This window comes from Catharus ustulatus, chromosome 6, assembly GCF_009819885.2.
Source record: "Catharus ustulatus isolate bCatUst1 chromosome 6, bCatUst1.pri.v2, whole genome shotgun sequence".
In the NCBI taxonomy this organism is placed as follows: domain Eukaryota; kingdom Metazoa; phylum Chordata; class Aves; order Passeriformes; family Turdidae; genus Catharus; species Catharus ustulatus.
Genome location: NC_046226.1, coordinates 45,745,041 through 45,772,212, shown reverse-complemented (window position 1 = coordinate 45,772,212; position 27,172 = coordinate 45,745,041). Strand labels below are relative to the sequence as shown.

Here is a 27,172-nt window from a genome sequence, read left to right as displayed (position 1 = left end):
CCTCTCCCACAAACACAGTATTCCTTATGCAGGACCAAGCATGCAGACTCACATGGAACAGCAAGGCCAAGAGGCAGACGCAAGACAAACAAATGACACTTGCTATAGGACAAAAACCTTTCAAAATAACTTTATAAACTCTGTCACATTTCTGCTTTGTACATCAGTTCAACCTAATCCTTTGAGCTTGTTACAGAAAATTGACAATGCTTGCTTTTGTTTCAATTTTTCCTGAAAGGCAGACACAAAACCAGCCATCAGTGCATTATTTACACAAGTGCAACACAATCTCCCACCCCAAAATTAATTTTTTTTCACTAACAAGATACTTCCAACAGAAGGTAAATAAACACCACAGCTTGTGCAGTGTTTCTGAAGTCAGTTTATAAAGGTCAGCTCATTTCTGCAATCCCCAAATGCCAGAGCGAGTAAAGCTTCGCTCACCATCCAACGAGCTAAAAATACAACATTTCAAGTATTAAATCAGATATTTCTAAAGACAATCCATATTTTGATAAATAAACACATGGGAAACAGTATACAATTCTCAATATACTGTATGAAAAGTGGTGTCCAGTTTCAAACTCCAGCAAGACAAGTGCACAGCCCAAAAATGTGATCAAAGTGACCCTGAAAACTGCAGCAATCCGGGAGTTCCAAACATAAATCTCTTCAGTGTTTTCCCTCTAATTACTCTGTTGGTCTGAGGCATTTGATTGTTATGTAGTTCTACAGCTGTAGGTAATCCAAAAAAATCCTAAATTCATTCCCATATGGAAACAATTCAAGAGAAGGTTCCGAAGATAAAGTCTATTATCATCTTGTTTCTCTGCACTCTGAGGTGCAACTGCAGGTCTGTTATTCCCACAGTGTCCACAGCTAGGACAAGTTCAGTCCAAGTCACGCTGCCTGTGGCTTGCTCTCAGTTTTCCACTTCATGTGTGTCTTCCCCATCAGTTTTCTTATGTTTCCTCATGTGTTTGTATTTTTCCACATATGCCTTCACCAGGTTAGCCACCTTCATAGGGTTGATCTCTCCACTTTTGCTGTGGCAGATCTGCAGGGGATCAGAAAGGGTACTTGGTCAATGACAGCAGCTCAGGCAAGTGGCAGAGAGGCCCTAAGCTGTCCAGGGGAGTCAATTCCTGCACAGATCCCCACGGGTCATAGCAGGGTACATAAAGCAGAAAACAAACACAACAGTAGTATTTTCCTTCAAGCATTCCAGAAATGGCCCAGAGCTTACTACAGAGCACCAACTGAACGCAGAGGCATCTCAAAGCAAAATTACTCATTTTTACTACAGGCTTTTCCACCCATCCATCCAATTTTACATAACATGTGGTAATCAAGGAAGTGTTGATATCCCATTTTTGGGATGTTTTTGAGGAAGCAATGCTCAGATTAAAAGAATTTGGCAGTTTTGAGAACCCATTTTGAGATGGGGAGAAAGAACAGACGCTACACAAGTTACTTTCTATCTCTTTTCAGAGAGAAGCTCACAGTGACTTGAGTAGCAATGGGCACTGCTCAGCTCTCTTGCAAGCAACACTTACAGTTCATATGAGTCACACAGAAGATGTGAAATTGCAGCCATTACCTTGGGAATTTTAATTTATGATGGAATTTCTCAGTGATAGCAAGAATGCAGAGCAGGGAGAAAATACTGTTCTCTGAGGTATCAATTAACTGCCTTGACCACAGGAGCATTACTTCCCCTCACGAGACAACACTTACTTGCTGATTGTGTTTTTTGTAGCCGTGATCTACTCAGCACTAAGATTTAGGACAAAAGTCAGTATCAGCAAAATTGCAACACCCTCTTCCAAGGTTCAGGGACACCTCAGATGCTCAAGGACCTAATGCACAAAGTATTTTCTCACTTTATCAGAAACTAGAATTCTGGCTGAAGGTCCTGGTGAGAAGGATTTGACTATTCTCACCCAGGGCAGATACCATGCAACATTTCAGCTCAGGCAACTGAAGCTTAGCAATGTTCTTGTCCACTGAAAACATGACCTCATTAAAGGAGCAGACTGACAGCTCTGATCAATGACACCAATCAGTCTTGCTTAAAGCAACTACTGCTTCACCACAGAATGGCAGAGTATGAGTCAGGGTCCAAAGATCTGCTAGCCCAGTTATGGCATGTAATTGCTATCCATGAAATGGCAACTGCAATCTAAAGTACTGTCACTAATGTAATGACCTGCCCAGCTCCTCCTCTCCACCTCCTTTCACTGGGCCCTCACCTTCTGCACTGCTTTCCGAAGGATGCTCTTGTACTCCTCCTTTGTAATCTCCCTCTTCTGGTAAAAAGGTTTGATGGCAAGTTTCACTTCTTCCACAGCCCTTTCTTGCATGTGAAGCTTCTTCATGTACTACACAGGAAAGAGAACTTCGTTACTTTGTGCTGTCTTGGGAATGGTTTCTGAACCCGTTTTTCTTAGAAACGCTAAACCAACGAAAATTCTCATTTCACAATTTCAACAACCCAAGTAATCACCTTGAAGTGATTTCTTTTACTGTCAGTTACTGTCTTGAAACAAGTATCAGTTTGCAGTATAAGGAGTCCTTGCTTTATGTAACATTTATTCTGTGTCTTAAAAAATGTGCTTTAAGCAAGTGATGACAACGTGAACTTCCTGATTTTGGTCTCCTTCCCTTCCCACAGCTCTGAAGTAAACACACCAGCAAAAGGCATCGGATTCTAAAAGCAGCAAACAACTGTGAATATAAAGCTTCAAACAGCTCTAAAGACAATCTGAAAGTTGCAGAGTTGCCCAGGAAGTAATGATTACAGGTGCCACCAAAACAAGTTCATAAAAACTGCTGCTTGTAAATGGAGGCCCAGTAGGAAATGCATCTCACTGTTTGGTTTTATGATATGAAGCAAAGTAATGGGTTAAGCTGTTCTCATTCTTGTGTTAGCATCCACTGTGCCTAGAGCAGGTCTGTGCAGCAAACCCAAAGCTCAGGGGCAAGGGACTTGCACTGAAAGATCTCCAAAGTGTTTTACTATCTCTGCATTTTCAGTGCTGAAATGCAACAAGATAAAATCCTACCTCTCTACAGGACTGTTATGAGAATTGACATTAATTTCAAAGCTGGAGGGGAAACGAGAAAACCAGGTGTTTAGAGAAACTTGGACATTGTTATTTCTGGAAAGTCCCTTCCAAATACTCATGCAAGAAAGTTTCAGAACTTTAAGAATATATTTCAGATGTTTTAATCCCTCTCTGTCCTACTGTCATGAACAGATCCATAAACCAGATCCCTGAAATGGAATAAATCCCAAATGAATTCTGGAGAACTGCCTGCTGCTCCTGGATTAGTATAGTCAGTCACCAAAAGCAGCAGGCTGGGAAAATATAGTACCAAAAGCTGAAAAATCCCCCAAATTAAAAACTTAAAATAAACAGCTAATTAACTCTATGCATTCACTCACTTCCTCATTTTTTGTTTTATCCACTGCAGGTTTGGGTGTTTTGATCTTCTCCTCTGCACTTCCAACAGAAGCAGCTTGGATTCCTGGCTCAGATGCCATAGCCAGGCTGCCTGGCTCTGGGGTGAGGCTCTGTCCTGCCATGCAGCCAAGAGCTGGAAGACTTCCCTGCATGATGAACTGGACCGTGGGCTGGCTCACGGGAGCGTAGGGGGGCAGGCCGGAGGGCAGAGCTGGTGCCAGGGGGATGTTCTGACAGTACACCTGTGAAACAGACACCACTCTGTAAACCCTTGTGCTGACAAGACACAACATCACAGCAGGATTTTCAGAGCATCTTTTATCCACCACGAGCTACCACCAGCCCCAATGCCCTTTTAACTGGTGGACAGCACAAACTGATGGCTCAGACTGCGCCTACCAAGCCAACATTTACAGCCTGACCAGAGTCAGGAAGAAGCTCCCAGCTTCTCAGGCAGCACCATCTTTCTGCAAGCTACTGCTGAAAGCAGAAGCTGCATGTAACAGAGCAGAATTAAAAGATAACACATTTCTTCAGTTGTAAGGAGCGCCTGAGAGATTAAATGATTGGAGGATTGCTGAGGTGTATGGGCTACATGAAATGTACCACAGGCAGAGGAAGGCAAGCTGCCATGAGAGGAGGGTGTTGCACAACGAGGGCACAGATGAGATGGGATGCCTTCCACGACACTTGGGTGTTAGAATAGGAACCAACCTGAGAGGAATCTAGATCAGGAAACATAGGCTCAGGAATCATATAATTGGTTGGAGGAGGCTCATTTAACTGCACCTGATTTAACGTTTGGTTCAAGTCCTCTGCTTTCCAGGTCCCTTCTTTTGCTCGCTGAAGTTTGTAAAATGGCATCCCTAGGTATCCCAAGAGAAGGAAAAGAAAACATCTTAAGAACAAAATAATCTGTCAAAGATTCAAACCCAATTCTATTTTAAAAATTAAAATAAAAAGCATCTAACAACAAAACTAGCTATAAAAGGATATTTTTAGCAGTTATTTGTATTTTAAAGTTTCTGATAATAGAGAGCTTCTCATTCCCTTGAGCAATTGCTTTCTACCAGGTTTGTCTGGTGAGAGTAACCAGCATGAACAACACAGGCAACTCTGTCAACACAAATAGCAAATGTTCCCAAGCCAAACTGTTTCTGGCAGCTTTGGTTTAGCAGCATTCACAGGAGTGAGCTACAGAGACTTGTCATGCTCCTTGGGTCTGAGAAACATTTATAAATTCTGAAGGCAAAGCAACCATTCTAGTTAAGTGCAGAAAGTGTGGGACGTGGGCTGCCAGTTCAGAGATGGGGCTGTTGCACGTTCTTCACCAGCAAACAAGCTGCCACTGGCTGAGCTGTGCTGACAGGATGTCCTCTCCAATTCATTAACACAACTCACCTCGTGATTTCAACCAGTGCAAAATGCCAGCTCTCAGGATTGCAAACCACAGCATCATCCCAGCTCAGATGACAGAGCTCTTACACTACAACCAGGTTTGGCCAGGCACCAAAATCCTAAACCTTACACAGCCCGTTTCAACTGCTGTTTGTTTTCCAAAACTACTTACTTGGAGCTTTTCCAGCAGACAACGTGCTGCTTTCCTCCTCTTGAAGATTCCAGGTAACTCTTTTCACTGGTGCTTTTGATTTCAAGGCGGGAGCCTGAGGTACCACTTCTAGTTCAGACTTAGTGAAATTACTTGTACTTTCATTTGAGACAAGGCACTCCTCCTTAACCTCCCTCACACAATCTGCAACTTTGCTTTTGGATGAGTTTTGAATCGGTGCAGCCTCAGCTGGAACGTGCATGATAACTTCCTTCTTTGGGGGTTGTTCCATCAGAGATGGACATAATGCAGTATTTTCTATTTTAACCGTAATCTCTAGGTTTGTATTGCTACAGCTACCGAGCACTGCTGCATCAGTACTATCCATTAAGTCTGTTTCAGCAAAAGAATCCACATCACCAGTCGGGACACAAATGTTTGTGATCTCTGGTGCAGGGAATGCAGTTTCACTGCTCACTTCCTGACAGATGGGCTCTACCTTTATAGTTTCCTGGACCTCTCTCAGCTGAACTGGGGTCTCAGTCCGTGTTTCCTCAAGTTTGACATTTGGTTGGATGGTTATGGAAAGCCCTTCTAGTACTAGCTCCTCTTTCGGCTCTTGTTTTAGAGAATGGAGTTGCTCCAAACACTTGGTCACATTTTCAGCTGGAGGCTTTTGATCCTTTTCTGGTGCAGGAGGAAGCAAGGTCTCTTTTGATCTGTGTTTCCTTTCTTTGGAACGTGATCGGGATCGCTGTCTTTTTTCCTTTGATTTGCTGCTTTTGTGCTCCCAAGATCGAGACCGAGATCTCCACTTTCTCCTCTCCCGAGATCTGGATCTTGATCTCTTTCTGTCCCTTGACTTCAAATTACTTTCTTTATCATACCTCTCATAGCTTTTCTCCCTCCTGTGCTTCCGCCTTTTAGTCCTCTCAGTGCTGTTCGACCGGGAGCGGTCCCTCCGCCTTGATCTTGAGCGAGACCTTCTTTTCTTCTTCCTATTTTCATAAAAATCAGAAGTACTTCCAGGACTACCTGAATGTGACCTAGATTTCCTTCTGTCCCTAGACCAAGAAGTTTTGGCCTTTTTATCCTTGGTTTTATCCTTGGTTTTCTTTTTTTTAGATCGCTCGTGACTGCTAGAACGGTCAGTGGAAGACCTCCTGCTCTTGGATTTTAACGTGTGTGTTTTGCTGTGCTCTTCCCCACCTGAACAAGAGGTAGATCTGGAGCTTCGGTCCCTTGAGCGTGCTCCGTCTCTTGACCCTGAACGTGATCTCTTATGCTCTTTGACAACTGCTTTTTTCCTTTTCATCTTCTTCTTGCTTCGGGAGCTGGAGTTTGAACGGGATCTGGAACGTGATCGCCTCTCTGCTTGTTCTACCTGTTGGACTTTCTGCTGCCCATCACTCTTTGAGGGACTATCTGGTTCTATTTTCACATGAATACTAGGTCTAATCAATTCCTCAGAGTTAAAGATCACATTAGGTCCTTCTCTGCTTTCCTCCTTTAAACACTTAGAAATTTCCTTAACAGCAGATGAAGTGCAAGGACCACCTGGGACATCTTCCTCATCCACATTGTCTCGTTCTTCTGTATCAGAGATCTGTTCTACAATCCTGCTTGCTACCGTCACATCATCACGAGACTCTGTGTTACCAGATGGCATGTCAGAGTCAGTCCCAGATCCAAATACATTTTCTACCCTGTAGGGGGTAAAACGACGGACAGTTTGAAATGTTTGAACTTTTGGATTTTCAATGGAAATAGTCCTGGTGATATTAGTTAGTGGGATCCCTGAGCCAAGCCTTTCAGGACTGCTGTTTGCTGAACTTGAGTCCGATCCTGTTGGCTCAAAGGGATCATAGATCTCACTTTTGACCTGCTTTTTCTTTACTGAGAAAAGAGGTGAAGGATTCTCCTTCTGCTGCACTTCATTGTCCACAGGGCGGAAGGTATTACAAAATCCTGGGTTAGACAGCCTGCTGGGATGTCCTGTGTTCCCAGGAATATTGATTTTAAAACTCTCAAAAGAGCCCGAGCCTTTGCCCCTCGAAGTGGCGCCCAGCAGTGAAGAACCGCTAGAGCTGCTGGGATGGGTGGAGAAAGACACCCCGCTTGGACGTGTCTGTTGCTGTGTTTCCTTGGAATTTGACTTCTGAGTTTCCACCCTGCTACCCTTTCCTGGCTGATTAGTGCTCTCTTTGCCAGTCAGCTGGGTTATACAGGAGCTGGGGATATTACAGCTTTGGCTTCCTGCAGGTTCTGGCTCCACCTGCTTGCTGCTGGTTTCTTTTTTAATCTTTGGTATCCTGGGAAGCTCAAAGATGTCAATTCTCTGGGAAGGTGGTTTTACTGGTTGCCTCACAGTTACAGCTTTTGAGCCAGAATTCAAGTTACAGTTCAGGGGCTTTGAAGATGAAACAGTGGGTACAAAGTTTTTAGGTTTTCCATTAAACCTGGGCATTTCATCTAACTTTGAGCCATGCCTGCTCAAAGTCGCTGTATTCTGAGTCTGGACAGACCTGGGTGTCATTGAATATTCTGATTTCACAGTTGCCTTTTCGGGTGCAGTGTGTGCAGGGCTTGCTGCAGACTCACTCCTGCTCAGTGAGGGTGGAGGTGATGAGAACAAGGGTGTGGAGTGAGTGCTCAGCCCCGAGGAAACGGAAGGTCCAGCCATGGAGCAACCTGCTGTGGTCCCTGAGTGCGCTGTGCTTAGGTGGGGGCTATGCCCTGAACCATCCTCCAGTCTCGAGTCACTCGCTGATTTTCTGTGAAATGGGGCTATGGCACACAAACAGACAATTCAGCTTTTCAGGACATATCTAGACATTTTCTGCCAACGTTAACAGAAGTTACTAAGCTAATATTCTAAGTTGCACTGTGGTTTGTAGACATGTCACACAGTAATAAGGAAGTCTAACAGTTCTTTTGGTGAGATACTCACAGTTTAGTGCCAGACAACCACATCTTTGAGGCAAACACTAACGTTTAGGAAATAAATGATTCTGTTCTGTAGGTATCACCCGATTAGTGCTTATTAGCCTGTAGTTGCTTATTGACAGAAATTACTATAACAGAGGACGTTAGAAGTACTTATTTTATGAATAAAGCTCAATAAAGTTTTAATTTCAACAGATTCTTTTCAAGTAATGCCATGCCAAGGGAAGACACAGCTGGAGATGATAGCACATATTTAGAGCTCTACTTCTGCAAAGGAATTTCTTGCTAAGGTCCTTCACCTTGCTCTTCAAAGTACAGATCACAGGCATGGCAGCAATGCATGACACATGCCAAAAAAACTGGGTACTGAGATAACTCTGGTCTACCCAGTCCTACATTTTTTATAACAAAGCAAAGCATGAAACCACTGTGCAGTTCTTTCGGAAAAAGAAAACTATGTATTAAAACTAAAATCTTCCAGTAACATCTCAGGCCTGCATTTAAACACAGACAAGCAACACTATTTCAGAACATGCATCTTACAAAACAGATTACTGTTGGCAGCTACTGAATCTATCCTACATATTCCAGTGCTTAGTAAGATTAAGCTTATAGCTGCAGCCTGTAGGATCAGGGCAGATGTGGTTGCAACAAGGAGGCAAACAGCACTATGAGGTGCCAAGTCCTTACCTTCCTTCTTCGCTGTCAGTGAACCATCTCTGTTGATGACCACATCTGAACTGCTCATCATGAGAAGGCTCTGTCCAGACAGGATACTTCCCAACAGATCAGGCACAGGAGCAGCTTCTGCTTCTTGATCAGGACTCAAGGCAGGCACGCTGCTTCTGTATGTTTCAGAGGGGTTACATGTCCTTTACCCTTACAGCACTTGTTCTATACACACACATTACATTAAAAAGAAACCAAAGTCCAGGGCATAAACAGAGATCAGCCAGGGAAGTTCACTTGTAGTTTTGGCTTCATTAGAGTCATTCAGCCCCCATCTTTCTCTGACAAACAGAAGGTGAAGCTTTTACTGATTTCCCACAGGAACAACACAAGATAAGAAAGTAATCATATCTGAGACTTTTGGCTAGCAAATGCTGGTGCTCACTGTGTTGTATATCAAGATTAACTTTCCAGTGCATTTAAAATGCACTTTTGGAGGAAAAACCACTGATTACCACTTCAGAGATATTTCTATCCTAGCTTCCTCTCTTGCCTCCACTAAATCACAAACACAAATGTATTCCTCAGGCCTACACTTCTGTCTAAAAAAAAAAAAAAAAGAAGAAAAGACAGAGCTTAAACCAGTGTTTAACCACAAAGTGCCACTGGTAGGGGTAGCTAAGAGCATGGCATAGAGAAATTACACTGAAAAACAACTGCAATGCTCCCACACATGGAACAGCACAGACACTTTCCTTTATGCTCTGCTTAATCTTACCAAAATGGTTTAAGTTATCAGTTCTTGAAATATGGACTGATAAGGTGTTTCTGGTGTTAGGCATTTTAGTTTTTCTTTCTTTGCTTTTGTGTTGATGGGATCTGGGGGGTGGTTTTGTTTGAGTTTGCTAAAAAACAAACTTCTAAAGGTACCCAGCTCTTTGAGGGGGCTAGATTTCATTTCCGTATGACAACAAAGCAAACTTTATTCACATGATGTACATCAAAATACCTCTAATAACATACAACAGAAAGACAAAATGGGAACACTAAAGGAATCAGCTGCTGAGGCCAGACCAAGAAACAAACCAAGTGTAGCCCAGGACAATGGAGCCTTTAAAAGAGCTGAGTATCAGCTAAACAGTTCTATCTTCTAATCAATATGCTACTCAAATAACCCTGAGCACATGGAAAGCTTCCTGAAAAGCTCCCTTCAGGATTGAAATAGGAAAGGTAGACAAACAATCCAAGTTATCACAGACTACTTTAATCCTGGGAAAGCAACCTTCACCATAAATCAGATGAATTAGAGGACAGCTATGTAACCTTTTCACACCTTTAACCACTCCCTTCATTTCTCTTCAGCTCTCTCAGCCTTACAGTTTTCTGTGACTCTGTTGCTACCTGCCTCAGTGACCTTCCTCATCCCTTTTCTTCTCATCATGCTCTTGATTCCCTGTGTCCTACCTCTCAGTCCTGAAAATTCACTGTGGTTGCCAAGCTGGGGGCAGCCAGGGCCCCCTGGCCTTAGCAGGCTTGCAACACACAGACAGCAAAGCAACTGTCAAACTGCAGGACCAAAAAAGCTTTTCTTCAATTTTCTGAGCTCCAACAGGCAGCAGCAGAACTTCGTGAGGTGGGTCCAGCCCTCTCAAAAGAAGCAAGTGGGTTTTTAAAGGTTAATGAGTCTGGGATTTAAAATATACTAACAGGGTTACTAAACAGTCAAAAAACAGAAAGCAAGAAGAGTCAGATTAGGGTGGAAATACCAATTTTAAATTTCAATGGAAATATTAAGGGTAATGATGAAAGAGTATCTGTACAACATAAAAAAAGAATTCTTGCACAAATTGATGTGGTTATTTATCTACACTTGTGCAGGCATGCATGTACACACACACATGCACTTTTTAGAAGACAGGGTAAGAAAAGGGTTAAACAAGGATGATCACCAGGTTTACTCTGCTGTCAGGGTCATTAGACAACCAAGAATAATAGAATAACAATGGACTTTTACCTGGGAAGTCCCACAGAAACAGGTCTAGCTACAGGACGGTGCGACCTCAGTGCTGACTGGGAGAGAACTCTCCTTTTGGCACTCACTGGTGAATCTGGATTTGCTGGAACCTCTTCATTACTGTGATAAAACATTAGCATTATCATTATGTGTGATTAAACACACACACATGAACCCTGAAATTGTCTGAAATGTTTCTCACATCCAAGAGATGATACTGCTATGACAGATATGGTTAGACAGCACTGTATGTTTTATTATGGTATATTAAAAAATATTTAAGCAATATTTTCTATTCTATTATTTTCTATTCTGCCTAAATAGAACAGCTGAATTCACACAGCAGAGACTCAAATGCATATTTTCAGACCTAAGATGTTAAATGGACAATTTTCTTTTATGAAAGGATCAAGAAGAAGCATTCAGTGGAAAACTAAATTTCACGAACAATAATTTCAGATGCTCCCTCCCCAAAAATTCAAAGTTTCTGAGTGACATGAACTATAGCATAGTAAGATTTCTCCTGAATTTGAAGTCTGGAAAAGTGAAGATAAGGAGAAACATGGAAGATTCCAGAGGTCCATTTAATTTTGTGTTTATTGTATACCAAATATGTCAGCTGTCTTCACCTAAAATAAATGAGTAAAAAGCAAAGGACTAGACCTCTTCAGATTCTAACCTTTCAAGAGCCCCACAGATTTTACTGAAAGTTTTCATGAGGCTGATTATTTCAGAAAAACACTTCAGAGGAGGCTGATTCCTTACAAGTTCAGCAACTCAGCCCAGAAGGAAGGAGAGAACAGGTCATTACATACTATCATGTGTTGTGTCCCCAAAGCTGCCTCCAGATGTGAAATTCACCCTCTGCATGGAGTTGCATGTACAAACAACCCAACACCTGTTAAATTATGAAGTCCCTGATCACAATGCAGAGATCTCTCACCTTTCATAAGGATCCAACTCATATGGATCTCCAAACACAGAGAGAGAAGCTGCACCAATATCTGCTCTCATGAGGCCGAGGGAGGGCTCTGTTGGTTTGTACATGGAAGGAAGTGAGGCCCCACGCACAGGTTTACTGAGACCAAGGGTTCTTGCAATACGGGAGCGAGTAGTAACCTCATTTTTTCCCTGCACAGACAAAGAGATTGGGTTATTTGTATGTTAGGGCAGGTAAATTTGTGTTTAAAGCCCTAGATTCTTGACTTAGGCTGTGTACAGTCATCAGGCTACTACCATCAGCAGCACAAGTGGTGTGCATTTACTGTCTATGTTTGTTTTAAAGCATTTATTAAATTTTTAACTATGACCTGTATGTCACTTCAAACAGAGACTGCATGTATCAGATATAACTGACCAGGTAAATTAAGTTTCTAAAAATCTTTAATAATGTCAATTCAAAGTTGTTGGTTCCTTACTAAATGCTGGAGTTCTGGCTCCAAGATGTAGACTCTAGTTATAGTAGCTGACAAAAAGAATCAAGTTCATGTTTCTACAGAGTAATTTACAAGAGAACACTACCTTAAACTGAAAGGAATTTTGAGAGCTCTTACAGCTGATAAGCTGGGTTTGCAACAACACAGCCACAAACACCCATAGCCTATTAAAAAGAATAGGTGCTGGCAATTTTAACTGAGCTTGTATCAGTACCAAGTAAACACTACAGCTGAATGGCAAGGCAGGGCACAAAGTCTGCAGGACATGCTTACATCTGATCCCTACAGTCCAGGTAACAGGATTTGTCAGCAAAGCCAGCAAGCCTGGAAGTTGCAATTCACTTCCACACACAGCATCTTTCTGGAGCACACTGGACACATCCTGAACAGACTCCCGGCAGAAAGAAAGGTGCTATGACCGTAAGGTGGTATTTCTTCCAAGTGAATCCCATGTTATGGTACTTTACAGAGGGCTGAAAATGGCAGATATTGACTGGCAGAAATTCACTCACATGTGATCTTACTCTCGTCTTCTTCCCCCTCCTCTTCTTTGTCACACGCTTGCGTCTCTTCAGTCCTGAACTCTTCTTCCCAGTAGCAGATTTTGTCTGAGTTCTTTTTTTGCCTCCTACTTTCTTCCTCCTTCCTGATGGGACAAGAACCAATGATCTGGCTAAGTGCTGGCACTGTATTTTATGGTGTATCCCCCTTTTCGTCCCCCCAGACACACAAAGCAGCTCAGAGAGACATACAGAGTGCCACCAACAGCACAGCAGAAAAAGTGACATCACTAGGATTCATCTAAAAACAACCTTCGTGACACTTCTGGGCAGAGCTGGTACAAGGAAAGAAGAAAATGCACGTGGGATATCTCTGTAGCTGCACAGGTGTGGCAGCACACACACAGCTGATGTATTTTCCAGGATTCAGGCTCCCCGAAGGTGCCTGATGTCCTTACCAGTTTTCCTCTTCTGCCTGGCAGGAGCGCGTGGTGCCACAGGACGCTGGTAGATGGCTGTGTTCAGGCCTGCCACAACTGCCTCAATGGTTTCATCCAGAAGAGAGGACATGAGGTACCCTGGCACGTGCTGCGGGGAGGATCAGAAGTTACACGATACCTAAAGCTCAGCAACATTTACTGACAAAAGTATTTGATAAAAAATGGATTTGAGATTCAACTCACATCACCAAGCTGCCAGCTAAGCAATTATGTCACTTTTTAAAGCTACTGACTGGCATATTAAGGACCTTGCTCTTCAGCCTCCTTCAGAGTTACATGCTCCCAGCTTCTCATTGTGCTTGGAGGACAACAGCTTACACTCCCTCAACCAGTGGAATTATGCTTCAGTCAAACTCAAGGTATGAGCCAAAATAAGATGCACTTCTGTTCAGAGACAGAGGCAATAAATAACAGTGCCCTTCTATGTAGAGTTTGTAATCATCCCTGCACACTGAGAACTGGAGCTAGGAACAGCTTCTTGAATGGGAAGTGCTGGGTTCCCAGGATTACACTACCATGGAATAGTAAGGTCCCCAGGCACTACACCTCTCACCCACAGGAGATGACTCCATTCTATTTCTAGAACAACAAATAGGTAAAGAAGGAAAAGTAACAACTGCTACCTTGCGGAGTCTTTCACTTCAAACAGCACTTTCCTCTCTTTATTTTATTTTCAATACATAGCCCTGACTACTCAGTTGTAATTGCTTAACAACAATGCATCGAATAATTAATCAACTTTTTCTATTTTATTCTTCTAAAGTTAAAATTGAAACATCTGGGTTTGGAGACAGTGGGGTTTGGCAAATAAGATAATTTCTATGATGGAGGACATAATGAATTTAACAACTGCTAGAGCATTCTGGGAAGCCCTTAAATCAAGGGAAAATGTGATAAAAACTTAAGGTGAGCTGGATCTTTGTTTATGGCAGCTTTGTCAAACTACACTTAATACAGTGAGAGAGGGATCCTGTGTATTTGGGATAACCTGCATAGATTCTCTAGTACTGTTAATGTGTTTGAACTCATTTGGCCACATTATTGAAAACACTAACTCTGTTTTTTTCCTCTTCCAACAAGAGACTGATTTTCACAAATAAAGAAACCTTAAAAATACAAAATTTTTCTCTTCAATTGGGTTGAAGGCAGTCAACATGTTCAACTGCTACGGGCAAGGAGGTAGGAGGACAAAGGAAAATAAACAATTGCCAAATAAACATGGTGAAAAAACAGAAGTGGTGCACAAACTTCATATTAATAGTCACTAGGAATAAAAATATAATTTTGCTCACACCAGGGGTGGCAAAAATGCAGGTTAAGAAATGAAGTTGCTGCAGCATTTCAAAACAGATCATCTCGGTCATGTGCTGTACTCCATTCACACATGCTCAGATTAGAAGAGGCCCACAACCACTAACCACTGTGCTATGGACAGTGAACACAGACAGTTGAGCTACTGCAATGGGGCCTTATGTCAGTAACTCTTCCCCAGGGCGTTGCAGAGGCTCCCTCAGGATCCCCGTGGGTACCCGGATTTGCTGTGCTGTTGTTATGCGGTTCCTGTTGACGGTGGCCCGGACGCGCTCGCTCTGCCGGGTCCTGGCGATGGCTCGGGTCCGCACATGAGGACGGAGCCTACTGGTGGTGGGGACAACATCAGCCATGAGGGCAGCCACCTCCTCCTCACTGACATGATCTGCATCTTGAACAACAACAGGCTGAGGTTATTCGTCTTTCTACAGCTGAAATAATTTAAATAATTTCAGACCAAAAAAAACCAGCATTGCCTTTCTTAAACAATCACCTCCACAGGCAGCCATTACCCCCTTGAATGGAAATGAGCACAGACACCACTGCTTCAGACTCTTACACAGTGCAACATTTTTCTAGGTAACAGAAATTGCTGCTACCTTGGCAATCTGAGGTCAGGACACTCATAAATTCTTTCCAACCTAACACTACCGTGCTGGGATTGCTTTGGAAAGGTTAAAGGATGCTTACAAGAAGCAGCTCCACAGGTTGTAACTGCAGATGAAAATCTTCATAAACAAGATCCTCTCATCAGTCAAGAGTTCAAGTCTAATCTTAAGGTTCAAGAGAGAATTCTTATCAAAACAATTATTTGAAACAGATAAAACCAGGAGGTTAAACGTGTCTTCAAAACACCACATGATTCACATTACCTAACTTGGGAGAAAAATATTTACTTTGACTGGCTACCATGAAACCCTTACCTGCAGCAGCACTGGCACCCATGGGGGCACAGGCAGGACAGAACCATTCATCTACAGGGACTTCACTCAGAGGAGGATTAAGGCATTCCATGTGATACCTTGAGGGGAAAAAAAAAGAAAAACAATATGCTCCTTACCAAGAGAAGACTGCACTTTACCTCTATCCACATGCTACATAAGGCACACATTTTCTTGAACCTGAAATGCAGGTTGAGAGAGGTTTAGGTATCTGCTTCTAACAAGCTCCAGAAAAACAATGGATGGTATCTCATAGTTATGTAAATGGTCTTCAGTTTTAGATGGTATTTCCATACCTTTAGGCTCAAAAAAATTCAGAAAAACTGAGCATTTTTCACTCACTGTGTGCTGAATCGTTTGCCACTTGAACCTGAGCTGCAAGAAATGTGCAGAGCCAAAACTGATGGTGGCAAGAGAAGGACAGAGGTGCTGAGGAGACAGGCAATCAGGAAACAACATCAGCTTCCTGAGAACCAACACAGTACTAACAGCACTCATACTTATGAGCATTTGAAGCAAGCTATTCTACATTTTTCTGGAGTTCATCTCAGCCATGGAGAGCTAGTAAAAACTGCAAGTTCTTTTTAAAGGAAGTGCTAACTCTAGAAATCAAGTATATATAAAGAAGTTACTTTAGGAAAATAAGATAAAATCAACTGTATCCAACTAGAGATAACAACATATTTTAAAAATTAGAGTAACTATTGGGAAATCACAAAGTAAAATCTGAAGCAATATCCTGAGTTGAGACAGACTTACGGAAAATCAAAAAGAACTTAAAGATGAGATTTCATAAGATCTATGAAACACTGTTTTGGCTTAATATTTGAAGTTCAGTGCTCTGATTACACTCTTAACTATCTTTAGTGTTCCTGATTTTGTCTTTTTCCCATAAGGTGAATCAGTGTATCAGTGTGTATGGATAGTGTATCAGTGTGTACGGACACAGAACACTAAGGAAAAATTAAACGGCAGATGTCTAGTTAGTTTGCTAGAAGTAATTTTTGAAAGGCTATTTTACATACTCATTTCTAGCATCTCTCTTTGTTCAGAGGGTAACTTTTGACACCTTCAAACTGACAATGCTGGAAGACTGATTAAGCAGCCCAAGGGCTTTAAATTCCAGCAGAAAACTGCAGGGCCAAAGTTGTGCTCAAGTTATTAATGACTCTACTTAAACATTCATTTTGTTAATTGAGGAGGGGGCAGAGACAGAAGCAAGCAAGAGTAAGAGAATATTTTAAGAGCTGTGGCTGTAAAGAAAATCCTCAATGTTTCACAAAACTGTGAATCTTGAGCACTTCTCCTGCACAGTGCTAATGCCCAGTCACTTGGGACAAGTCATGCATCCTCTCCACAAGGAGACATAAAGGATGTAAGGTTCTACCCTTCATACACCCAGATGTTGCATGGATGAGCACAAACACCTTCATCACTTGAAGGCATGGCTGTCTGTTTCAGTGGCCTGCAGCCTTGATGTGTGCAGGACTGTCCACACATATGTTGCTAAATGACCAGAAAATAATCCATGACATCATGGGAATGGATGTCTGCACTGTAACACATGGACACATAGCTGAGCCTGAAGAGAGCAGCAAGGGGCAGCCTGCAAACCAGAGAGTGCCTGTGGACCAAACTCTGGCCATGTGCAATCATGCAGGTGCTCCATTCATTTCAGCCTCTTACCCTGCATCACAGCCATCACAGAGCAGCAGGCGATCCTCGCGGTCACTTCTGCCACACACCTCACAGAAGGTTGGATCATCCTCTCCATCAGTACCCTGAGTTTTCGTGTTCTCAACAGGAATCTAAATAAAACAGGGATTCACAGTTCATGCAGAACATGGCACTTTTTAAATCCATCATCACACTAACAGTAGTACCTGCGGTAAAATCTAAAAGTGAAGGAGTCAAAATGGCTGTTGCACGCCAGAACCTTCACTTAGTTCATTCAGCACACCTAGGGCACGATCAAATGCCTGACAACATCTACTTAACTTGGCTACTGTCAGGCACCAATGACTGTAGAAAACTGCATTTTACGAACAGCCAAAACAAAAATCCACAAATAAGATCAGAAGTAGTCAAACAAAAAGAAGCCAAAAACGAGACTAAAGAAGAGAGTAAACTGCTGCCTCCTGTATTATTTCAATGTTACCTCTCACTTGTCTTAAAATGCAAACAATAATAAACCATCAGTTTATGAAAACCCTTAAATGTCCCCTGGAGACCAACATCTGTCTGACAGAAATTAAGAGCAATGACAACTCTTCAATGTTCTTTTGTGAGCAACTGCCAGCACACTCAACCAGTGCCTTTCAGGGCTCTCCTACTGCCTTGTGCCTCTCTCCCCTTACAAACCCTATTGCAACACAGCATTCCTAGGAAGAGATCATGGATAATCTAGATTATTTCTATTCATCCTATAACAGCACTTGAAGAATGCAGGGCACTTCCCACATGTGGACAGGTTTATCCATGCAAAACAGTTTTCAGTCAAATGCCCATTACACAAAACAGGCAGTTACAAAAAACACCCTTTTTCTGCCACCACAAACGATGCCACAATATTGCAGGAAGTAAGGTTAAGGAGGAAGAAAAATTGTCACAGCAGGAGGAAAGGGGGAAAGGAGGAAAGAAGGGGGAAAGGAGGAAAGAAGGGGGAAAGGAGGAAAGAAGGGGGAAAGGAGGAAAGAAGGGGGAAAGGAGGAAAGAAGGGGGAAAGGAGGAAAGAAGGGGGAAAGGAGGAAAGAAGGGGGAAAGGGAATTAATTCACATAGCAAGTATTACATCCTAGAAGTGTAAACTTTTGTGCCAAATAGCCTGCTTGTTTGCTACAGTAAAAGGCTCACCTTTTTTAAGATTTTACCACCAAAACGTGCCCGAATGTTAATGTAATTAAAGAGGATTCGATCCACTGGACAGGAGTTTGCATTCTAGGAAAAAAAAAATCCCAAAACAGTTTATAAAACATTTTATTCAATTTTTAAAAAGAAAACTTAAATAATTAATGTAATAAGCACTAAATTAATGTAGCAGTCATTTTAACAGCTATTGATCTTGACATTTTAAGTCCTTAAAACTGACTTATCTGGTTTACAAACAAAATGTTCTCTCAGAGAAAGCATGCATTTTCAGAGAAGCATTTATTTTACTGAAGCAATTTAATTATTATTCAATTGCCAAGCAACATCAAAGTTCTTCCAAACACTGCCTTGAAATAGTGCTCATGTTTTAAGGCATTTACTTTCCTTTGGACAGATGAGCAACTAGAAATAGTTTACAAATATATTAAGTAAGAGTGATTTATTTGTTTTTTAAAAAATTTAATCACCACTGCTACTGCTGCATGCACTGTAAGTTTTGTTGTAATTCTCACCCTGGATTATGACTATGGGAGCTACACAGGTGCCAAAGAATTCTGACTGAAAACTGAATTCAGAGCAACCTGCTAATTGTCAGTATTCTTTTACATCTTTTCTATGCTTAGATGTTCAGGGTTGCAACAGATCCCAATCCAATGGTCACAATACAGAATTCAAGAAAAGATAAAGACAGATGTACAGAGAAATATGTATATATCCAAGCATACAGAAAAATTAGTATCTGTTTGGAAAAAAAAGAACTGTAGATGCCTACAAACACACTTGCTTGTGACCTTACAGGTTGCAGAAAACAGAACAAATCAGGAAGAAAAACAGATCCAAACTTCAAACATGAATCCTGACAAACAGAGCAGCAACCCAAGCCCGTTTTAAAAAGCTTAAGAAAGCAAATATCAATATTACAGTGTTTTGTTCTCATTACAGCCCAACAGCATGACCACAGGAAATAGAGCAGAGCTCACCAGAAGGCCACAGGACATCATAGACAAAACAGCTCACCTTAGACCACTCCACAATGCAGTCCAAGCAGAAGTAATGGGAGCAGTTCTCAGGAGTCCCAACAGCCTGATCCCTAAATGTGTTGAGGCAAATGGGGCAGTTCTCACCATCCTCATCAGAGGAGATGCTCACTCCATTCAAATGTGGCTCTGATTTCAAAGAATCAGTCACTCCTTCCATAGTGGCCTCACTTTCTTCCTCCTCGTCCTCCTCTTCATCATCATCTTCGCAATCTTAGGAAGAGAAGGATAAAAAACAGTTTGTGTATGCTGCAGGGCTTCAGCAATGAGGGCAGAGAGGGTGGGTAGCACAGGGTTCCAGTTCACAGAAAATTCCAAGTAAGTTTATTTTATAAGGTTGCAAGGGTCCTCCCCAGTTTAAAGCAATAATTTTTGCTGTTTTCTTGCTTCCTAAATCTCTTCACTAAAAAGCAATGGATTACTCTGGTGAAAAATAAAGCCTGATAATGTGAATAGTCTTGCAAGAGATAAAAGCACAGACACCAGAAAAGCAAAAGATTATCGAAACAGGACAGTTAAGATATGTCAGGCTACCACTGAACAATGAAGTTAAAAAATAAAGTTGTAATAAAGTTACCATGTACTCAACTTTTGTTTTTTTAAGAAACTTTCCAGAGGACAAGCAGCAGCAACACACTCTACTGCAGAACAGCAGATTTCACCAGTAAAATATGGTTTTGTGAGCCAAGGGATCTAAGTACCTTAGAGACCACTTAAAGAAGCCTGGTTTTGAGTAAAATTAAACACTCAGCATGCATTGTTGAAAGGTTTGGTGTTTTTTGAGTACAAAATACAAACATGTGCTAATATTTCCCTAAAATCTATGAATTAAGCCGGTATTTTCAAGAAGCCACAAAATACACCTAAAACCCCACTCACTGTGAGGGGGCCCTGGGGGTGGTTGTTGGGCTGCTATTTTTTCTTTAAGAGAATGGGGCTCTTGTTTTTTCTACCGAATTCTCCTGTCCAGAGATAACACAGAATACTCTGAATGATGGATTAATAAAGCTTTTTGGCACATGGTTGTGTTCAAATGAGTCTAACCAGTAACTTGGAAAATTGTGCTCTTGCCTTCACAATAAGCTTTAAGATCTGATAAAATCTATTTTCATCTATCCAAATATTAATTTGAATGTAGCAGTTTAAGAAGTACATGTATCTCCAGAGAATGTTTTTGGTAAAATTAACAAATTCAAATAACATCCACTCTCCTTTTAAAAAGTGTTCTTCCATCCCTCCTAGGTATTACAGCAATAATAATTTATTTCTAGAATTCCCATCACAACATTCACTTTAGAGCCCCATGCCAAAGCAAACTAACAAACATGCTTTTCACAAGTGAAAAAATAGCATGAGCCATTGCTGCAATTTTGCCTTTTTTTCTTCCTCATGCTGGGGCAGAGTTCACTCCTGCTTTGGTTAGCAGACAGTCTTCAAACATGCTAATGCTTTAAAGGCTTAGAAATTGGGGACTATTACTTGTTTGCTTATTACTGCAGAATTTTGGCATCGGCCTGACACACAGCAGCATCTGTGGATTTACATTTCAGCTGGAAGAACAGCTTTCATCTCACTCTTCCTCAGTTATTAAAAAATGCCTGTTAAGGCACATGAACAGACCTTACCTTCTAATTCTTCATCTTCACTTTCTTCCTTGTCTTCCTCACCTCCCTCTTCCTCAGTGTCATTATCTTCCTCTTCACTACCAGTATCATCTTCTGAATCCCAGCTATTTCCACCATTGCTTTCTTAAAAAGAGAAAAGCAGAGCAGAGGAAATACCTATTTGATGCAGACAGACAGGCAGAACAGGTACCAGAGCTGCTGATCAGGCCATTATGAATGAACTGCCAGATTTCTGCAGCGGTATCAAAGCTGCCCATCTGGAGAAACTCCAGTAAGCATGCCAGCAGTCTGATACATACAAGCTATGAAGCGAAGCAAAACAAAAAAACTGACAGGGAGAAGGTGACAAATGGTCACAAATACATCTTTACCAGCCTTTTGAGGGTAAATCAATAGGTTTTGCAAGCTCAAAGCAGAAAGGTGCACGTGCAGAGAGGCAGCACTTACCTGTTTCGCTGAGGAGCGCGAGGCACTGCCTCTTGCCCTTTCCCAGAGCAGCGTTCCTGTTGATCAGCTCATCCTGGCTGTCATCATCCATGGCGGGACATGGGAATCCCTGCAGGCAGCAGAGGCAGGCAAGCACTTACAGCAGCAGGGCAGGCACCAGGCAGGCACAGAGCATCCAACACATCTGCAGAGACCTGGGCGGGAGAAGGGATGTTGCTCTTCTACACCATGGAGCAGCTTTCCCACTCTCAATTCAGAGGGAAGCAGTTACTGCTCCATGAGGCTTCACAGCCCTGCTGAGCTGGGTGAAACCAGCTGCTTGTGAGAGATTCAGCTTTATCTTTTATCTTTGCTGGATGACAGCAAAAGGTATAACCAGAACTCCCCACTGAAAATAGCAAAACCTACAAACACTAAAACCATCCCATGGACCAGCAATTCACTGCAAAACTGAAAGGAACACGGGCCCTTTGAACAAAGCCCAACAGGATGACAATATACTTCATCTTGCCTGATGGAAAAGAAGAATAAAGATTATGTAGTTTAGGTCCTTTATTAAAAAAAAAAAAAGGCCTTTTCACAGCTCTGTCATGAAATAGAAAAGTTGGAGACCCCACAACCATTATTCCATGGAAAAGATAAGACCTGATTTAATGCATATTAATGCAATCACATTAATTGCTGTGCATCAGCACAGACTGCAGTAAAACTGACAGATACTGGGAGATGTTGCATGATCCAAATTCATAATGACAATTAAATCAGAGCTTTTAACACATAATGCTGCAAATCATTAAGGCAGACAGACCCCAGTCAAGCTTCTATAAGTAAGTCATGAAAATATATAATTAACAGACACTTAAAGCTAGGTGTCATATCTCAATATGAAAACAAAAAAGATTCTTTTGTAAGAGTGGTAAAGAAGTTTCAATCAGGTGCTCTTCTCCCACTCTCCCTGCTCCTCATTACATATCTTGCATATTAAAAGATATTTTTTGGAACAAAACACTGTTTTATTCAAGTGTTCTTGATCTGTACATTTTCTTGCACGCTCCCTCTTTAAGCCACATAGAACAGCTCTGCACCAGAGAGCTTTAAAAATGTAGGTTCTACTAAACTAGACCAAACTACAAATGGAGTTTTCAGTGCTCAGGGAAAAAAAACCCAAACAAACAACGAAACAATAAACTAAACAGAAAGAAGATTGAGTTTCAACACAACTAAGCTCTTGTAAAGATTTATCCTAACTTCAGTACGAATCTTGCCTAAAGAGTGGTTTACATTTTTAGTTAAATTTGTGGCTGTTAACAGGAGTCTTTAAAAAACTGTTTAAAAACAAAAAGACTCATCAAAACCCAGTCACTCCACAATGCAACTGAAAAAATACGAAGAAAGACCTGAAATTTTTCAAGTTTCAGCAGTGCGTACGTATGAATTATTCAAACCGAAACTCAATTATATAATATCCTGCCAAAAGCTCAGTTAGCTACAGCAATGCAAAGTTTGTGGTGACGTGACAGACAGGACACACAAAGAGAAGGTCTGGCAGCAGCAGTCCCCCAGCAGGGCAGTGGCAGGCACAGGTTCCACTCGTGTATTGGGTGCTGTGCAGAACCTGGGCTACTTCTCCCTGGGCACCTTGTGGGAACAGAGAGGGTTCCTGCTGACCTGTCCCTGCCACACCCAGCCAGCCACGGCACTCCTGAGCCACTGAGGATGATGGAGACCAACCAAAGCCATGGCAAGTAAAAAACATGGACAAGCCTACATTTCACTATGGCCACTATCTTTGTTTCCCTGCTCTCCAGTCTTCCTTAAAGCACAGCAATGAGCACAGGGCAGAAAAGATCATTGTTTCAAGAAGTCATTCCTATGAGCCACAGTTCTGAGCAGCATACACTTAGCTACATTTCCAAACAGCATGCATTTCTTCACTGTAGTGGAATAAAACCACTACCCGTGTTATTTTTGCCTTGCTACCCCATGGAAAGCCATCCTTTAGGCACAGAGGAGAACAAATCAGCACTTGTGACTTGACAATCTAAACTGACATATTTATGCTGCAAATGCAAGCTTGTACTTTGCTCAGAGGCAAAACTTCGAGTTAAAGAAAATCTGGTATTGCAGCAAACAATCAAGTCTTCAAATCCCGTCAGTAGAAAAAGTCTGTTTTGTGGATAGCTGGAAACCGACAAGGAGAAACCAAGAGATGAACAGATGAAGTGAATTTGAGGTTTCTAAGCACATCACAAATATTACTTTACAAACAACCTTTTCCAAACTGGGCAGCTGCTCATAAGAAATAAAGAGGGAAACTATGGTTGACTATACACCTGAGAGTCTCCTTCTATTTTTAAAGAGCAATAAGCAGCATTTCCAAGTTGTTGGGGTTTTTTTATGGCAGACAGTTCAAACAAATTGGCACATTCATGATACACTTCAGAGTTCACCCACCTGTACAAAAGCCCCGTTTTCTCCAGCACCTACCACATCAGAATTTTTCTAACCCCCTGAGCCAAAACTAGCAAATACAAAATAGATAGAAAGCATTCTTATTATTATGTTAACCAAGAAGTTTGGTTAAGGAGAGAATGGCAGTTGCTCCTCCAAGGCAAACCTTAACTCTGCACTTCTGTAACAAAAGGCCAGACCGCTAAAAAGCAACCAGTTATCCCTGAAGGCAATTTGATTCAGGCAACTTCAACTGCTTTTAGTTTTGGAGGTGTGAAGGATGTGTCCTCGTGCCTGTCCCCAACCCCTCGCTGCTCGGTCACTGCAAGCAGCTCTCATGTGCACCAATCCTCCCTTCTGCATCCCACTTTGTAAGTCTATTCAGAGGAATTTAGGATGCAACACAGATGCAGGACAATCTAGCCAGAGATCCCTTGTCTTGTACTCAGTACCACTGATGCTTATAGCAAACCCCACTTCAGTTCCTCGGGCAGGTGCCTCATCCGCTCGCACAGCATCTCTACCCAGGGTCAGGATTACAGCCTGCACACAAGGCTGGCTGAAGGCAGGCACTGTCCTCCTCCTTAACATCCCCCTGCTTTCAAATTCTCATTCAAATACACTAAACAAACATTAAACCACAGAAGCAGCGACTGCATGGCAGGTGTTTGATCACTTTACTCGCACCAGTGCTTTCCATGCCTTAGGTTTCCTTCCCCAAGACACAGCCTCAGCAAGGCCCAATCGGATTTGCTCGCAGTGCTGTGTCCCTACAGCAGCACAGCCCCTGCTGCACGAGCTGTAAGCCCAGGCTTTGCTATTAAGACAGATCACATTTTCACACAGAGATGCCTTAAGTCATTCTAACAGTACAATCAAAGAGCAATTACAAATACTTTCTTCAAGCTGTATTAGCAACAGGGCTTTCTGTTGGCTTCAACAATAGAGAAGATGAAGTGCTTCCTCCAGAACAAGTGTTTATCAAACAAGCACTTCAGCAGACATTCAGCTTTTTGAACTGGAGTCCTTGTGCACTACCACAAATCAGTATTTTAATGTACTTTGAGTATGTTCCAGTGAGAAGGCAAGCACAGGTTTCCAGCCATCAAGGAGGCACAGTCTGCAAAGGATGCTGAGTGGGACACAAATCCCACAGAGCTGCTACAACAGCGAGCCCCTCTCCCAGCCACGGGCACCTTCCCTCCTAGCACCAGCCCATCTCCTCCTCCACCAACTTCTTATGTAGTCTCTACATTTTTAGGAACAGAAAAGCTACTACAGAAGGCATTTACTTTCATCTGCTTGGGTAGCACTCAGGATGATTCACAGGCAAAGAAAAGTTTCTCTCAGAATTTTCTCACAGGATGGTTTTGAATGCTGATCTAATTTCATGGGCCGCTACCAAGCCATCATGTTCTAAAGACCACTTATAACCAGATCTAAGCCTACTAAATTTTCAAACATATGGGCTTCCAGTTCTCATTGGCACATCTGTTTCGTTGGGGGGAGGGGTTTGGGTTGTGTTTTTTCTTGGTTTTGTTTTTTTCTTCCCCAATCAACTAAATAATTCAGTTCTCTCCGGAAAAGCAGTGTCACACATCAGAAATCATTTAACTTTGTTTCCAATTTCATATGTTACATTCGACTAAAAGAAAATAAGAGTTGGCAAAATCATTGTTGTACCCAGTTGGAAAAACCTGGTTATGGTATGACTATCTCCATCACCACATTCCAAAGTGAAATTAAGACAACTTGGCAGGGAAATAATTCAGATTAACAAGACACTCCTACAGCCCACAGTCGTGCACTGCCAATCCAGTATACATAGGGAGTTTTAAAAAAGTCCCCTAAATCTAAATTTAGATCCCTGTTTAAATTACCAAAAAAATCCCAAACCTCTTAAATACCACTATCAGAACTGCCTATGCAATAATTTAAGTGGAAGCACCTAAGAACCTAATAGATAAACCACAGAAAATTAATCCTGGGGTGGGTAAGGAAGTGCTTATCTGCCAGTCATCCTTGCCCTGCCCTAAATTTAGCCACCCTGAATTCCAGAATGAAAACTGTCGACCAAGGCTTCCCCAGGAGCTGACACTACACTCTTTGGGGAGTTTGGAATGCAAACAAAGCAACGGCACTGGCTTTGCAAAAGCACTTTGAAAACAGAGCATCTTACCCCAGGAGCAGCTAAGCATTTTGTACCTCTGTATTCAAAACAGCAGTCAAACTCAATGGAATTCCCAGCCTCCAATTCCTTGCAGCCACTGGCTCTGCTTCCAGTTGCAAATTTACTACTCCCCAGCTCTGCACATCCTCCTCTTTCTTAACAGGCTCCTTTTCTTAGGAAGAGTCACCCTTACTGGCGAGTTCCCTTTCAGCACCAGTCTTTCACACAGGTCCCATTTTTACCTACAGCTTCCCCTGCTGTTCATGGGCCTGACTGTGGGAAAAGAAAAAGCCACAACAAAAACCAACAAATCGAAACAAACAAGAAAACCCAAACAAAAGGTCACACACTTTTATATTCTGTGCAGAAGACCCACCGACCTAAAGGAAAGAAAATAACACAACAGACACCCCTGAAACGCACTACGTGGCACCAACCTGCAGGAAAAACACCAAATGGAACTACAGAAATCCCACCCGCCCCGCTGTCCCCAAGGGGGCGGCCGAGGAAGGCACCACGGACACAGCTGAGAACCTCTCCTAAGCACTGGTCCCTCAAGGCAAAGTCCTTAAGCCTAAACGTCGCCTTGTGATAAGCTAATAAACGACCCAAAAAATTTGAAAAGCTTGCTCGCAGCTCCTCGTCAGCCGAGCCGGCTGAAATAGCCGATAACTCCTGCAACACCCGTGTGCGCACCGCACACAGCGGGAATGGGGGGGAAGAGAGGAGGGAGCGGGGAAAGGGGACACAACACGCCGCGAGCGTTTGGGGTTTTGTTAGGTACCCTCGCTACATTTATACACGCACTTAGGGCATTTATTTCGGTCTTTGCCGCAGCAAAGGCAGCTGGAGAGCTCCCGAGCCGAGGTGCTCCCGAGCCCGCTCGGCCCTTCTGCATCCCGCGGGAATCCCGGGAGTACTGGGAGCCCCGGCCCGGGGCTGTCCTCCCGCGGAGGCGTCTCCCGTCAGAAAACAACCCAATAAACACGCTGTCGCCGTCGCTGTTTATAGGAACAACACTAAAGGAGAGACCGGGGCAGTTCCCCGCCGGGGCGGGGGGGCGGCCGCTCCGCCTTCTCCCACAGCCCGGCCCCCGCCCGCACAGGCCCCGGCCGCCCCCCGGCCGCTCCGGGCACTCACCGAGGAGCAGCCCCGGCGCTCACATCCCGTGGGGAGCAGCCCAGCGCCCGCTCACATCCCGGACCCGCGGCCCGCTGCCCCGGAAGCGCTGTGCAAACACTG

At 42.7% G+C, this 27,172-nt stretch overlaps 1 protein-coding gene across 2 annotated transcripts; it reads right to left on the bottom strand.

The window, feature by feature from the left end:
• Positions 1-103: 103 nt before the first annotated feature.
• PHRF1 (PHD and ring finger domains 1) lies at positions 104-27,172 on the bottom strand. 2 transcript variants are annotated; one of them, XM_033062878.1, is made up of 18 exons: positions 27,071-27,172; positions 21,310-21,503; positions 20,863-20,985; positions 19,218-19,450; positions 18,186-18,269; positions 17,020-17,141; positions 15,316-15,413; positions 14,611-14,783; positions 13,040-13,169; positions 12,594-12,727; positions 11,589-11,776; positions 10,646-10,765; positions 8,653-8,807; positions 5,038-7,803; positions 4,182-4,333; positions 3,449-3,709; positions 2,253-2,381; positions 104-1,057 (listed from the first exon to the last, which is right to left on the bottom strand). In XM_033062878.1, the coding sequence occupies exons 2-18, from the start codon at positions 21,398-21,400 to the stop codon at positions 923-925; spliced, it is 5,094 nt and encodes a 1,697-aa protein (XP_032918769.1). In that variant the 5' UTR covers positions 21,401-21,503; positions 27,071-27,172; the 3' UTR covers positions 104-922. The 2 variants fall into 2 exon arrangements, with proteins under 2 accessions (XP_032918769.1, XP_032918770.1); XM_033062879.1 differs by having other exon boundaries at positions 4,257-4,333.

Bases quoted from the DNA above. Each gene is read 5' to 3' on its own strand.
- PHRF1 (XM_033062878.1), bottom strand. From the start codon at position 21,400: ATGGATGATGACAGCCAGGATGAGCTGATCAACAGGAACGCTGCTCTG. The intron at 15,414-17,019 runs GTAAGAGGCTGA...TTTCCCCTCAAG, and splicing joins TGTGATGGCTGTGATGCAGG to GTATCACATGGAATGCCTTA. The intron at 1,058-2,252 runs GTGAGGGCCCAG...GATCCCCTGCAG, and splicing joins TTCGGAAAGCAGTGCAGAAG to ATCTGCCACAGCAAAAGTGG.